The 15658-nt window shown below is 55.7% G+C and overlaps 1 protein-coding gene across 1 annotated transcript; it reads right to left on the reverse strand.

Moving 5' to 3' along the window:
• Positions 1-5948: 5948 nt before the first annotated feature.
• DHX58 (DExH-box helicase 58) lies at positions 5949-15405 on the reverse strand. The gene is made up of 13 exons (XM_052658287.1): positions 15313-15405; positions 14950-15118; positions 14532-14733; positions 13963-14153; positions 12510-12626; positions 11795-11921; positions 11452-11643; positions 10384-10646; positions 9412-9561; positions 9156-9317; positions 7840-8030; positions 6645-6741; positions 5949-6386 (listed from the first exon to the last, which is right to left on the reverse strand). Exons 2-13 carry the CDS (start codon positions 15115-15117, stop codon positions 6204-6206), a joined length of 2043 nt encoding a protein of 680 aa, XP_052514247.1. The 5' UTR covers position 15118; positions 15313-15405; the 3' UTR covers positions 5949-6203.
• Between the last annotated feature and the right edge of the window lie 253 nt (positions 15406-15658).

Below are 15658 nucleotides of genomic sequence, written 5' to 3' on the forward strand. Positions count from 1 at the left end.
AAGGAGACCAAGAGAGACAGAGACAGATACACAGAGAAAGGGAAGAGGAATAAAGACACACAGAAAAAGAGGCTCAGAGACAGGCAGAAAATGACCGACATAAAAGCAGGGGCAGGGCCGCCCCGAGAGCACACAGGACACATGGACAGACACGCTTACGGGCTGAGAGGCCCCCAGAACTGCACAGGGACCCAGAGACACTCCCTTCCAGCCTCGGGGGAGCAGAGGGGCTGATTGTTGAGCCTGGTGGGGTTTGCCGGGAGTCCTAGGAGGGCGGCACGGCTGTCTCCTGTCCCCAGCATTGAACCTCTGCAGGCATCTGGCCCCCAGCCACCCTCAAGTAAGCCAAGCCCTGGCCACTGGAGCTGGTGGGTCACCCAAGGTGAAATGAAAAGTCACCAACAGGGGAGAGAGAATGTGAACTCTGGTGAAGGCAAGGGGTTGGCAGAGCCCACATGTCAAAGTGGGTCCATGGTGGGGTCCGTAGCCCGGATTGTACTCGGGACAGTGATGAGGGGTGCACTACCATGCACAGTGACATCTGTGGGCTGCTGAAGGTGGGCATGCTTGCCTGGGTGTGTGTCTGAGTGTGAGTGTGTGTCCAGTTCAATCAAGCACCTCACAGCCCTAATGAGGCCAAGGCGGCAGGCTTGATCCTCAAGCAGCCCAATCAGAATCTGAGAGTTGAGTCAGACACGACTCCAAAAGGCTGTGCATCTTCTTCCGAACAGACGGTGTGTTCAGGTGCCACAGGGCACTCAGCTATGGCCGAGACCAATGTGCCATTCCTGCCTGCTGGGGACTACTCCCACTGCCTGACCAGCTGGCCCCCACACTCTTCCCCACCCAAACTTACAGGAGGACCCGCATTCCAGAAATACGGCCCTCTTCCTGGCTGCGAGTCCAGTGCCCCCTCAGACAGGCAGCCAGAGAGACGGTGGGGTCCAGCCCCCATCTTCCTGCAGTCTAACTGCCATCCCACCTGCTGCAGTCCCCACTGAACTCCCTCCTTGCTCCTTGGGTCCAGTGAGTGCTCACATCAGCTTCACAGTTAGGAGATGAGCAACCTCTTTCCCCCTCATCCCTTCCCTGTTAAGCATCACAGGAGACATTTTTTTAATGTCCCAATTTTGGCATGGAGAATGAGGTCAGCAGACCCATGGGGGCACCGCTTGTCGGTGACAGCTGACAGTCTTCATTTCACCTTGAAACTCCTTCATGGTCCAGGTGGGCGTGTCCTAAGCCCGGTTTCAGAGGGGTGCTATTAGGACAGGGAGAGCAGGAAGGGAATTCACCAAATAACAGTTTTGGTTGCTGATGCTGCGGGCTCCACCCCTAACATTTGCAAGGCCTGGAGCAGGGGGACAAAGAGGGGCCCACCTATCCATGTCGAAATGCTTAAAAATTATAAATCAAGCTAGTAAACTGCTAATTAAGATATATTCTGGGAATTCCTTGGTGGTCCAGTGGTTAGGACTCAGCACTCTCACTGTTTCGATCCCTGGCTGGGGAACTAAGATCCCGAAGCCATGTGGTGTGGCCTAAAATAAAACAAAATACATTCTAAACTCCCACCTTGACAAATACACTTTCATAATTACCTGAAAGACCAGCTTCCAATTTAGATTCCTGTGACTCCTGGGAGTTCTGCAGAACTCTGTGTAAAGAGAAAGAGCTCCATTCCTACTCTGGCCCCAGCCAGCAGCCTCGCTTCCTACAGCCAGCTGCTTTCTGCACTGCAAGAGACTCACATGCACGGAGGTAGATGCCCAGCCTCAACACACAGCCTGGTTCCATCTTCACACGCTGCAGACAGCTGCCCTTGGCCATCTTCAGGTGTCCCTCTCTCAGGTCCAGGGGTGCACACACCTAGTGCGTGACCTGCCCTGAGGAGAGCAAGCTCAAGGAAGAGGCTTGCATGGGCTGGGAGCAAGCTGGCAACCTTCTGGGCAGGGACCTCCAGCACCACAGGTATGGGGCATGTGGTCTCGAAAGGGATGTTCAGGCCCATCCCCTTAGCCCTGCTGACGACTCTTCATCCCACAGAGAGAGGGATGGCAAGATGAGGGCCAGAGCAGAGCCCTTGAAAGCACAAAGCCAAGACATGGGCAGCCCCGCCCTTGCCCAGGTTTAAGGGTGCTTATTAGACCCAGCCTTCTCTGGCAGCCTCCAGAGCTCAGGCCAGGCAGGGACTGGAGCTGTCTTTTCATTGGAGGGGAGCTTGGACAATCCCCAAGCAGGACTTTCAGTCACTTGTACTATTTATCTTCCTGAAAAAAATTGAGTGCCGCTTGATCCCAACTTGTGGATTTCTGGACATGGGGAGGGCAGGGAGGTGATGACAATGGGCCTTTTTCTTTGGATTGGGTCCCTAAGTTAGTTTGTTCCCCTGGGACACAGCCCTCCCCAAGTGGGCTGCTGCTGGTCCCTGCCCTGCAGGGACCCCTCTCCTCACCCTGGAGACAAAAAGCAGGGTGACTAAAGGAGAAGGTGGTGCAGGACCCTGGGCAGCTCAGACAGATCTAGTTGAGATCCAGAGACCAAAAGGGGCTGGGTGGGGGTGGGGGGAGGGGGCGTGAAGGGCACTGCTCTCTCTGGCCAAGTTTAAAAAAGAACTTCCAACCCCACCCCTACCCCCCGCAGATCGGCTTTGCTGTCCTACAGGCGAGGGGACACTTACACTTGTTGAGCCCTCACCAGGCGCCAGGCACTGTGCTAAGCGCTCTACGTGTGTGTTCTCATGTAATCCTTGCAGCCACCCTATGAGGTGGGTTCTATTATTATCCCCATTTTACAGATGGGGAAGCGAACTCAGAGGTTAACTAATTCACCCAAGGTCACTCAGCAGATAGAGGTGATAGGGCCCAAGTCTAAGTGACCCCAGAGCCCCCACTCTTTCCACTATAGCCTCCATTGCCTCCCCCTCCCAGAAGCAACAAACTGGCACAGAAGCAGAAGGGATGAAGGTCAGATATGAGGAAGGAGTTCCGACAATGATGGTGTATGTGGTGAGAGGAGACAACGCAATGGGGAAACTACTCAGATACAGGAAGCCCCCTCCCCACCTGAGTTGGGTCTTGGTCTGTCTGTTGGCTTGCGATGATCTCTAGAAGGTCCGAGGAGTCCTCTCTGGATCCCAGACAGTAACATCCTGACCTTCCTCCCATTCTACAATCCGGGGTTCTCTGCTCTACCCCAACACGGCACCAACACCCAAAGTCTGACTCTCCTTTGTGGCTCAGAGTGCTAAGCACCACATCTGAGCTGGCAGCCCAGGACCTCCTTTTCTAGGATGGCTTCCTTGTGATCCTAGGAGTTAGGACCTGCCTATAGCCCAAATCTCGACACAGAAGGTGCAGATGCACCCAGGTCTACCATAAGGCCTAATTCTGTGATCACTTCCACCATCTGACTCTGGGACTTGGACACAGAAAACATCAAGTCAGTCCCCAGGCTCTTGGGGTTCCCCGGGTCATCTAGAGCAGCCCCTGTTCCATCATCCCCTTCTCCCTCACATATCTGTATCCAGGGTGCAAATAAATGATCCAGGTGTGTTTGCGCTGGGCACACCGAAAGACCCAGGCTCCAGCTCAGCTTTGCAGCAGCTCTCACCGCATTTCCCCACAGAAGCCGTTTGGGTCACCCCATCACCCCGTAAAGGGAGGGTGAAGGAAGCTGCCCTTGATGAGGCACGGGGCTCGTTTAGTCAATGAACCCCGCAGTCCCCACCTTCCACCTGCTCTCCTCCAGAACGTTGCGTGCCTACCGTCCGGCTTTGTCCCTCTCCGTGCCTTGCAGCCTGCCCCAGTGTCAAGGGAAGCCAGCCGGAACCCTCGAAACTTCTCCAGAGTTTAGTCTCACCCTCTACCCAGATGCCCAGCATCAGTGCGCAGAGCCAACGGGGGTTCCTCCCTGACCCTTGCGGCCCCCCAGTTTTGAGTCGAGGGGACATAACAGGTGGAAGGGGCTGCCTTGTTCTCGCGCACTGCCCTGAGTCCCTCAGCGTGAACCGGCCCGCGTCGGGGACTTACCTGCGGGGCAGAGATATGCCGGCTGCGGCCACCTGCTCTCCACCGCGCTCTGGAGCGCAGCGGCTTCGAGTCGGCCGGGGAGGGGGCGGGGCCCGGGCGGGGGCGGGGCCTGGGGAGCTTCGGCCGCGCCCCTCCCTGAGCCTCCGCGGGGTGGGACCGACTGGTTTATTCAGGTGGGCAGAAAGCGGGGTCGGGTGTGGGGGGCGGGGAGCATCCGGGCCACTAGGGACGCTCAGGAGCTCTGGCTTTCCTGAAGGCTTAGGGCGCCTGGGTCCTGAGGACCTCATGAAACGCCCTTCTTCAGGCAGCCTTACCCAGGTGCCCTGGAGGCAGTGGCTCCATGTGAAGACCCCTTCACACGAAGAAGCAAGCCTGGGAACCCCTCGTGCGTTCCCCGTTCCATTTGAGCTCAGGAAAGCTCTCCCAGCCTGGCAAAGTGGTTGCAAAGCTCTCCCACCGCCTCTAAAGTCAAAGCCCCCCAACCAGGGGTCAGCTGTGTAGGGGCCCAGGCCACCGAGGGGACCTTGAGGTGCCCAGGTCATCTTTATCCTTTGTCCATCTCTCTCCCAGCAACATAGCATCTCCGCCTCCCCCAACCACCCTGCCCTCAATGCCAGCTCAGGTCCCTCAGCTGTCACTGTTTAGCCCTGGAATGATAGGCGTCCGGACTCCGTGCGTCCAGCCACATTCAAGGCCATTGAGCTTAACACCCCTGGGCCCCTGCCCCCCCCCCCCAACCCCGCTCTGCCCCCAGTCGCTAATTTTATTGACCTGTAAAAGGCACGTTGCTGACAGGCGAGATCGTGACTGAAGGTGAAGTGGGGAGCAGAGGGGCAGAAGCAGCAGTCCTGGGAGGCACAGATGGGACAGGAGAGAAGGGTGACTCCTGGAGCCAGGGCCAAGGAACGCTGGAGATTAGCAGGAGGAGAGGCCCTAGGAAAGAAGGGTACACTCTCTGGGGGAGTGGAGGCCAAAAAGACTGGAACTGGAATGTCAGCCCTCAATCAGACAAGAGGCAGACTGAAGAAAGATGCCGAAGAAGGGAGTGTGCGTTATTTCCCATCTATCCTTAGGCAGGAGCAGGGGTGCAGCAGGAGAGGAGGAGGTGGGATGGCAGGAAGGACTGCCATCCTGCTCTCAAATCTCTGCCCTAACCCCCTCCCTTCCTCTTGAAGGTGACTCCTGCCTGCTGGGCCTCTTACTACAGAAATAGCCCTTTCCCTGAAGAATCAACCTAGATCTTGCCTTTCTCTTTCTTGCTAAAATGAGAACAGAAAATTTAGGCCTTTACAACTTCTCCCACCCACCCCATGCCTGCCTGAGCCCTACCCCTCAAAATCCTGGATCTCGGCCTGTCCCCAGCCCAGGGAGATGACCGAGGGGTCAAGGAGAGGATAGAGAGGGGTCACTGGGGTTTGAGCCTATTATGGGGTGGAAGAGGTGAGAAAGCCTCACATTCTTGATGGCTCTCAAATTTAGACTTTTGATGCTTTGTCCAAATAAAGGTTACATGAATGAGAGCCATAAAGAGGGGTGTTAAAAAAAAAAGCTTTTGACATTAGAAATATAGCACAAAGCAGATCAGCGGACGAGGAAGGGGAAGAGAAGATTACAACGGGAACAAGGAAGTTTTGAGGGTGACGGCGATGTTCATTATCTTGATTGTGGAAGAGTGTACATATGTTAAACTTATCAAATCATACACTATAAATATGTACAGCAATATCAATTATACCTCCCACATCTGTTTTTCAAATATCACACATTTTCTACACCCGTTTTCCACTTCTTTAATTTATGGAGAATCACAAAACATAGAAGTGGCCTTGGCAGGGAAGGAGTGTTGAAGGGAAGCCGTGACGATGCCTAGTCAGGATGGCCATTCTCCTGCCTCAGGTCCGCCCCACCCCAGTTCCATCCAGTGTATACGAAGGTGTCTATGTACATGTGAGGGGATCTGGGATGAGCTGTGGCTCTCCGGCTGCTTCCTCAGTGTAGGAGTCGAGCCAGCCTGGGAGCCCGTGGTTCCTCTGTGGCTGGTTGGTCAGCCAGGACTCAGGAACTGGTGACTCTGGTGAGAGGGGCTGGACCCAGGCTTTGCCCAGGAGATGGTGGCTGTTGTGGATTCTTCTGCCCCCTGCAGGCTGTGCTGGGCATTGCAGGACAAGGCAGTCAGTCCAGAGAGAGGCCCGCCAGGCCCTCAGCATATTGCACATAGTCAAAGTCAGGCACAGTGAAGGGCACACGGGACCACTTCTTGGCCCGGACTCGCCCTTGTGGTGTCTCCAGCAGCATACTGCCAACTTTGAGCACCGGCAGCTTCACTGACTTGTAGATTATCTGCAGACCCCAGGCCTGGGGGGAGAGGAGAGAGATGGCCAGGTCTGAGTCTCTGTCCTCAGACAGCTTCTTTTCTCCAGTCGGGGTCCATGCATGCTGGGCCTGTGTCTCCCACCTCAGCCTGAGAACTATCTCCCTATTATCACACTGTGATCTCCCTACCATAGTGGGGGAGATCCCCAGATTGGGAGGTCCTGGGGCAGGGTGGTGGGCCCCCTCTCAGACTGAGGACTTCTCAAGGCTAGAGCGAAGGGCCACAGCCCCGGCACTTACCTCCCCACAGTTCCGGCAGCTAATGGCACCCCCGGGCCTCCAGTCCTTGAAGCTTCTGCTGATGTCCACAGGCTGCTTTGAGACGTTGTAGTAGATCCTGGAAAGGGATGGGGGTGGCCACAGCCCTCACAAACCCCACTTCCCACCCCAACCCCAGGTCTCACGCTCTCCTGCCTGCGAAGCCTCTGCCTGGGCCTTGGGCCTTTCTGCCTGTCAGGAGGCACAGAGACGTCCCAGGGCCGGGAAACCCCATCTTCCTTATGCTCTGCCTATGCTGCCTCCCCGGCATCCTCTTCTGCCCAAGTTCAGGCCTCAGCACCTGGATGATTTTAACAGTCTCCCAACAGCTCTCCTTGCCTTATCCTTCTATCCCATTCTTCTCAACCCCATGTCATCCTGCCACCAACCTCCAGCTGCTGCTACTGCTAAGTCGCTTCAGTCGTGTCCGACCTCCAGAGTGATCCTCTAAAAATGTACATCTGACCCTGACATGCCCTTGCTCAAAAATCCCTCCCAGACTCCTCACGGCCTACAGGACAAAAGCCAAACTTTCAGGTCTGACCTTCAAGGTCCTCCACAGGCCAGTCTGTGTTCCTCCAGAATCTCTTTCTTCACCACCTCTTCCATTCATGTCAATCACAATTACTCCCACTGCATCGCCCTAACCTCCACACCTACTCTGATCCAGTGCCTTTTTCAAGACAAGATACAGTGGAAATGCTACCTCAAGAAACTGTGAAGATCCGTGGCCTGGCACACAGCAGGTGCCTAATAAATAATGAATGGATGGAGGATAGGGGAAGGTCACCCTCTATGGTAGAAGACAAGGGGATGGCTTGGGGACAATTAGCCCTCTTCAGGTCTTCAAAGTAGGTAGGACCAAGGGGCCAGTTTGTGGCCTCTCAGCATTTGGCTTCCTGAATTCCAACTCTTGCTCAACCACACAGTGGCTGTGGGGACTCGGGCAAGTCACTTAGCTTCTCTGGGCCTCTGTTTCCTCACCTGTAAAATGGGATAATGATAAGACCTGTCTAATCAGACTACTGTGAAAATGGACACTTGGTAGTTGTTAAAATGCTCTTTAACCTCCCAAACTCTCAAAGCACTGTCTGGGTGCAAGGGATTCTTCATCCCCCATTATGCCCCTTCCTCTCTCCCCTCTTCCCATCCCAACATCCCCTTCCACAGTTCTCACGAGAAGTTGGGGTTCACATTGACGTGGTGGGTACCCTCCACCTTCCGTAGGTCACTCCCATAGCCCACGGACACCATGCAGTTGATGCAGAGGAGCTGCACCTGCTCCGCCAGGAACTTGCGCTGCCGACTCTCTCGCTGGGCTGCCTGGACTGCCCGCTTGACCAACGCTGCCCGCTGCAGATCCCGGATCTGAGATGGGAGTGGACACTGGGCATGGCTGAGACCGGAGAGACCTGACCCCAGGAATGCTTTCAGGGGGCAAAGACCTCAGATCATTAGCAGCCAGAAGGGACTTCTTCAACCATTCCTGGAGCTGTTAGAAGCAGCTCTGTGGCAAAAAATAGGGGGGTGGGGACAACTATGGGAGGGAAGCAAGCTTTCTTGCTGAATATTTACCCCTACTTTGGAGGATTTTGTGCAAAGTGGCTTCACTTAATCTAACATGTGCTTAATTGCTCAGTTGTGTCCGATTCTTTGTGACCTCATGGACTGTAGCCCACCAGGCTCCTCTGTCCATGGGCATTCTCCAGGCAAGAATACTGGAGTGGGTTGCCATGCCCTCCTCCAGGGGATCTTCCCAACCCAGGAATTGAACCAGGGTCTCCTGCATTGCAGGCAGATTCTTTAGCAGCTGAGCCACCAGGGAATCTAGCATGGGGCATCATGAATAATTATGCAAGGACAACAGAAGCAGGGACCATCCTGAACAAGCCTGGATATTGGTGATCCTACCTCAGGGGAACTCATTTCAGTCCTGGTTCTGGGCTTATTTTGTGGCTGTGTCTATTTGTTTCCCCCTTTCTGGTTCCAGAAGGGAGTCCCCATGGTGACTCAGATGATAAAGAATCTGCCTGCAATGCAGGAGACCTGGGTTCAATCCCTGGGTCAGGAAGATCCCCTGGAGAAGGGAAAGGCTACCCACTCCAGTGTTCTTGCCTGGAGAACATCACGCACAGAGAAGTCTGGCGGACTACAGTCGATGGGGGTCACAAGAATCGGATACAACTGGGCAACTACGCTCCCACACTCCACTACACTGGTTCCAGAAGGGCTGTAAGGCGGCTCTCCCAGATAGACAGAGTATTTGGTGATAAGGGTAAATTCAAAGCCCTGGATAAGCCCTGCTCCCAAGGCATTCTGGAGAATAGCCACTGCCTTCCCTGGTAGCCCTACCCCCAGCCTCCAGCCTCTACCTTTCCCAAGTGGGCCAGGTTAGCCCCCAGAGGAAGGGGGACCCAGGGAGTGTGTGTGTGAGTGGTCAGAGACCTTCCAGGCAGTGTCCTCAGCTGCCTTCCCCTCAGGCTGCCCACAAACCTTGGCCTGGTACTCGGCCTGGTCCATTGCCCGCACAGCAGCCACTGCCCGTTCCATCAGCGCCTCCAGCGCCTCATTCGTTAGCTCCCGCTGTAGCTCCCGACTGCCTTGGGCTGCCACAAACGAGTATACGCTTTGGCTGGCCCGGGCCCGGCCCCTTGCCTGGGGAAAGAGAAAACAGAGGGACCTAAGTGGGGCTGGGGTCCCCCACACAGCATCCTTTGAGGGCTGGTTGGGGAAGGGCTGCTTTGAGCACCTGGACCATGGAGATCTCATTGGTCAGGAGCCCATAGCGCACCACCACATTGCACTGGGGGATGTCCAGCCCCTCCTCTGCCACACTTGTGGCCACCAGGAGGTTCAGGGTACCAGTCCGGAACTTCTGGATTACTTCTTGCTGGTCCCGCTGGGATTGGGGGGTAGGGGAAGAGAAAGAAGATGGTAAATGATGTAGGTTCAGTCCAATCATCCTGCTAGCTCAGCCTCTCCTGGTTTGGCCCTTTTACTCACAACCTTGGTCCCTTTCCTGAGGAATTTTGAATTCCCACTTCGATCTTCAAGTACCCCCCAGGATCTTGCTCATCTTCCCAGGTAACCATGTAAACTCTGTCTCCCTTCAGTTCAGTCACTCAGTCGTGTCCAACTCTTTGCGACCCCATGGACTGCAGCACGCCAGGCCTCCCTGTCCATCACCAACTCCCAGAGCTTGCTCAAACTCATGTCCATTGAGTCGGTGACGCCATCCAACCATCTCATCCTCTGTTGTCTCCCACCTTCTCCCACCTTCAGTCTTTCCCAGCATCAGGGTCTTTGCAAATGAGTCAGTTCTTCACATCAGGTGGCCACAGTATTGGAGTTTCAGCTTCAGCATTAGTCCTTTCAATGAATATTCAGGACTGATTTCCTTTAGGATGGACCGTCTCCGTTAGGAGTCCCCAAAGGTCCCTGCCCCTCTACTCTAGGAGCTCTCAGGCCCCTGACTCTCTGTTCTGAGGACATCACTCGCCTGTCCCCATAGATTCCCCAAGCCTCTGCATCTCTTCCCCCAGAGACCTCCAGACTAGGGGAACCTTCAGCATTAGGGAACTCAGGGTCTCTGTCTCTGCCCCAGCTCTCTGGCCTCCCCCTAGACATAATCAGTCACCCATTGCTCGGTGAAGACTCTGTCCCCTTCTTTTCTCCTCTAGGGAACTCCCCCGCCCTCAGCTCCTCCCACCAGAGCCCACACCTGTGTCATCTGGATCATCTGAGTCTTCTGGCTGTTGTTCCCAGCCCCAATCAACACCTGTGGCCGGATGCCCACTGTCTGCAGGCCTGGCTGCTGCTGGAGCCACAGCAGGAGGGAGTGAGCGCTCTGGCGGGTTCGGGTGAAGATGATGCCCCGGGGGCTGTCAGGGCTCCTGAACTGCTTCTGCAGGATCGCTTCCAGCACCTCCAGTTTCGGGTTCTCTGGGCCGCTAGTTGCCAGGCGGGCCAGCTCATTCTTGTGATCTGCCAGAAAAGCCCAAAACAGAGGCCTGGAGGTGGGCAAGGCATGGCTAGGGTGGGGGATTCATAGGGATAACATTACAGGAGTATGGGGTCAGGAGGAGGGGTGCCTGAGGATACGTGCTCCTGCCTAATTCCCCTGAACAGCACCAAAAGCACATTTAAGGATACCCTCTGCCTGCCCTGGTAGCTTCCCTGATGGCTCAGACAGTAAAGAATCTGCCTGCAATGCAGGCGACCCAGGTTTGATCCATGGGTCAGGAAGATCCTCTGAAGAAGGGAATGGCAACCCACTCCAGTATTCTTGCCTGGAGAATCCCATGGACAAAGGAGCCTGGCGGGCTACAGTCCATGGGGTCGTAAAGCGTTGGACACGGCACGACGGAGCAACCACACTCAGTAACCCCTGGATCTTTTCATGCTAATCTTTGCCCCCTGGGATTGACTCAACCTCAGGTCTTTTCAGAAGGATCCTTGCCTTCCAGCCTGTGCTGAGGCCTCCTCTAGCCTTACATTTCACCCTCTGACCACCTCACTTTCCCAGTTTAAAGGTACCACACATCCCAAACTTTAAAGGATCGTTCCCAATTAAATGGTTTTTTAAAAAAATCTTTGTCATAAACAAGAATTAGTTGTTACACCCACTCAAACCTTCACAAACGAGGGCATACTATCTTTTGTCATATCCTCGACTTTGACTTTGGGTTAGAAAAGTAGGGCCCCAGTACCCTCATTAGGACTTCTCCCACCCGTGGTGGGACCTGTGCCCTGACTGGCTTCTGACCTCTAGTTCAGCTGCGAGCCTCACCATCAAACAGCGCCAGCAGCCAGCGCTCAGCATGTAGGACCCCGGTCTTAGTGGCGCGCTCCCTGTTGTAGAAATCCCGCAGCGTGTCGAGGGCATCCACCGCGCGGACCGTGTCGTGGATCAGCAGCGCGTCATTGTACCGACGCAGATGAAGGGCGTACACCCGCTGCTCCAGGAGCCCCGCCTCAGCCGCTGCGGGAGGGTTGGGTTCGGAGGATCTGAGTGGCCACGCCCCTCCAGGGGTCAACGTCCGCCTAGGCTCCGCCCCACGAAAGGCTCCGCCCAGGCTGGCCCCACCCCGGATCGCCGCACCTCCCAACCCTCCCCTAGGGCGACCCCTCACCATCCTGGCTCAGTTCCACCACTTGCTGCTCATAGGTCTGCGTCCCGAAGTCCCGTCTCAACTTGGGCATCTCCAGGTGGTCGTGGATTTGGTCCATGAGCTTCTTCAGCATGTCCCCAAACGGGTCCTGGGCGAGAAGAGTGAGGGTGTGAGGGGATTTCCAAACACATAGAGGGAATGGGCACCTAGTGGGGAAGCTGATCTCTGGGTGAAGCTGCGTTGCTACTGGCGGCATATCGGAGCTGGAGAGGAGCCAGCCCCAGAGGGAGGCCAGCTGGGTGGAGGAGTCCTGGTTGGAGGTAGGAGCCGGGGTCCTGCACCCCGCTCCTGCTCTGTCTGCACCCCTGACCTCTGGCTTGAGCACAGTGATGTCTGTCTAGTCCTGTCCAGCCCCATCAGAGCAGACACCAGGCAGTGTCTGCACCACATGAGCGAGCTTGGAACAGCCTCAGGACAAAGTGCCCAGCTTTACAGTTTGCAAACCGTGCCCAGGGTTTTGAGAGATTCCCCCACAGTGGCATCTGAGTCTAAACAAACAGCAGGCTGAGGGCATGGGCTGTGTCTGCCTCATTTCATGGAAAGGAGAAATGGAGGTTGAGACAAAAGCAAATAACCTGGAACCACATAGCTGGTGAGGGTGGAGTCAGAGCTCAATCCCAGGTGCCCTAACTTGACACCAGACCCCACCCCTGGCCCCAGCCTTCCCTCTACGTACCTGGGTGTGCCTGTGGCAGAGGTCATACTGTTTGCAGGGCTGGTGGCTGTGCTCCTGCAGCTGGGGACTATGGTCCTGGGGTGACATGATGCGCCATGTGTCCAGGTTGGCACAGAGCTGGGGCAACAGAGAGGGGTTCATTGGAATGGGGGTGGGGGGAGGTGTGGGGACAATGGGCAGAGCTTTGGGGCAGGGTGGGCTGAAGCAGGGCCATCAGGAATGGGGATTCATGTATTCAACCAACATCTTGTGGACTGCCATGGTGGTCTAGTGATTAAGAACCCACTAGCCAATGCAACACCCCACTCCAGTACTCTTGCCTGGAAAATCCCGTGGACGGAGGAGCCTGGTAGGCTGCAGTCCATGGGATCGCTAAGAGTCAGACACGGCTGAGCGACTTCCCTTTCACTTTTCACTTTCATGCATTGGAGAAGGAAATGGCAACCCACTCCAAGGTTCTTGCCTGGAGAATCCCAGGGACGGGGGAGCCTGGTGGGCTGCCGTCTCTGGGGTTGCACAGAGTTGGACACGACTGAAGCGACTTAGCAGCAGCAGCAGCCAATGCAATGTACTTGGGTTCCGTCCCTGGTCCAGGAAGATTCCACATGTCTCAGGGCAACTGAACCCTTGCACCACAACTACTGAGCCTGCACTCTAGAGCCCACGAGCCACAACTACTGGACCCACGAACCTAGAGCCTGTGCCCCGCAAAAAGAGAAGCCACTGCAATGAGAAGTCAGAATACCACACTAAGAGTTGCCCCCACTCTCTGCATCAGGAGGAAGCCTGTGCACAGCAGCAAGGAAGACCCAATGCAGCCAAAAATAAATAAGTAAATTTTAAAAACAAACAACAACAAAATCAAATAGCTATTGCCCCTGCTGTATGCCCAGTACTGTTCTAGTTCCTGGGGATATAAAGCATCTTACATTGGAAATGGGGAGACAAATGATAAATGAGTAAAGAGTAACAGAATGAGAGTATTTCAAGTAGTGTTCACTAGCTCTGAAAAAAATAAAATTGGTATGGAACAGTGCAGTGATGATCAGGGAAAACTCTGAAGAGGTGACATTTAAGCTGTTCCCTGAATGATGAGAAAGAACCGACAGGTGAAATGCAGGATAAAGACACTCAGGGCAGAAGTGGCAGATGCCAAAGGTCCTGAGATGAGGACAAGCCTGACATGCTCACGATTCAGAGAGAAGGTCAGAAAAGTGGGAGTTGGGCGGGGGGTGGCAGGGAGGAGAAGGTGCAGGAAATGAAGGTGGGAGGTAGGCAGGGGCTCAATCATGTGGGACTTTATAAGCTCGAGTGGGCTTGGGAGATTATTCTAAGCGCGAGGCTAGTGCTTAGGTGGGGAAGGGACCCCAACCCTCCTCGCCAGGGGCAGCCTGGGGAGAGCTGATGGGCATGGTATAGGGCAGGGTGGGTGGGTCACAGGGGCCAAGCTGACCTGCAGGACATGGTCAATGGCCCCCTTGAGCGTGGAGGCACCGCCAGTGCCTGGGGAGGCGGTGAGACCCAGCACCTGTGGCAGCGGCCGGGTCCTCTGGAGTTTCAGCTCCAGGTATCGGCTCAGGATGATGTTGTAGACGGTATCTTTGTGCGTGTGGTGACACTCATCCACCACCAGCAGGGAGAAGGCTGGGGGCACACAAGGGAAGGTTATGACCTGAGTTTGCACAGCCCTTCTTCCCATAAGCTTTGTTTCGCACAGTCCTTACAGCTTATCTGAGAATCCCTCCCTCCCTTCACAGCCTGCACCTGGGCCCCAGAGAACCGGCCAGGTAGGGACAATTTACCTCCATCTTGCAGATTAGTAAACTAAGGCTCAGCTGGGGCAAGGGACCTGCCCGAAATCCTGCACTCTAGCCAGATCTGTTTCTACTGGGGTGTATGCTGGGGTTTGGTGAATGGGGAATTCCTCATTCTATAAAGTGTTCCTTTACTACAACAGGAGCCTTGGGGTCCCCCAGGCAGGGTGCCTTGGGCGTACCCTCTCCCCCTGCCCACAGCCCTCACCATTGAGTTCCACATGCTCCTCCTCTTCCGGGCTGGCCAGTGCCTTCTGCAGCAGCTCAGCTGTGCAGATGAGCAGGTCGTGCCTCCGGGCCATGTGGCCAAAGCCAGCTCGTGGCCCCATGTCCCCGCTCAGGGTTGTGATGGTCCAGCGTCTGTCCAGCATACGGCTGAACTCCTCATAATGCTGGGTCACCAGGTGCACCTGGAGGTGGAGAATGAGACGGGGGAGGAAGCTAGATGAGGGTCTGGGGGATGGGGGTGGAGCCAGGTGAACCCCTCAGCACATAGCTGGCTTCTGGAATGGGTGAAGAGACAGGGAAACTTAGAGATGGTCACAGCCACTTTGGAGTTCTGGAGGCTCCTGAGAGGTTACCTGAGGAACTGAGAAGCCACAGTGTGGGGAGGGCAGGACACTCACCCTGTTGACCAATACAACCACCTTGGCTCCGTCCATGGTCTCTAAATGCCTCTTGGCCACATAAGCAGCTGCCCTGGTCTTCCCAGAGCCTGTGGGCAGCCATATGATGATATTCTTCCCCTCCAGGGCGGGCATGATCACCTCCCACTGGTAGGGTCGCAGCTCCATCCTGGAAATGGCCGGGAGCTCAGACCCAAAGACCCTCCTGGCTCCCTCCCAGGCCCAGCCCCTGTCAGAGCCACTCCCCCTTCCTGGCCAGCTCCATCTGGTTGGGGGAGCTCCTTGTGCAGGGTGTGGGGCGGTGGTGGGTGGGAACATCTTCCCCGCTCGAGGGAGAAGGGGCAGGGCAACATTGGGACCTACCGGGAACCTGAGCTGGGTGGGAGCAGACCACGCCAGCCCCAGATATGCTGACAGGGTCTGTCTCGCCTGCAGCCTTGCCGGCTCAGCCCAAATGCTGCTGGGCTCTGCAGAGAAGGAAATCGAAACTGAAACTGAGGGGAGGAGCCAGCTCAGCAGAGATCAATCTAGGAATCTCCCTTCCAGGCCCTTCAGAAAAACAAATCCTGTGCTTCTGGGGGCCGGGGGTCGGGGGGTGGTGCAGGGTGAGGGTGGGCAGTGAGGGGAAGAGAAATGCTGCTGACCGAATGGGACCGCAGCCTGGGTCCTGCTCAGCCCCTCCCCCAGGAGCAGCCAGCAGGGAGAAGGC

The sequence above is a fragment of the Budorcas taxicolor genome, chromosome 19 (assembly GCF_023091745.1).
Source record: "Budorcas taxicolor isolate Tak-1 chromosome 19, Takin1.1, whole genome shotgun sequence".
NCBI lineage: Eukaryota > Metazoa > Chordata > Mammalia > Artiodactyla > Bovidae > Budorcas > Budorcas taxicolor.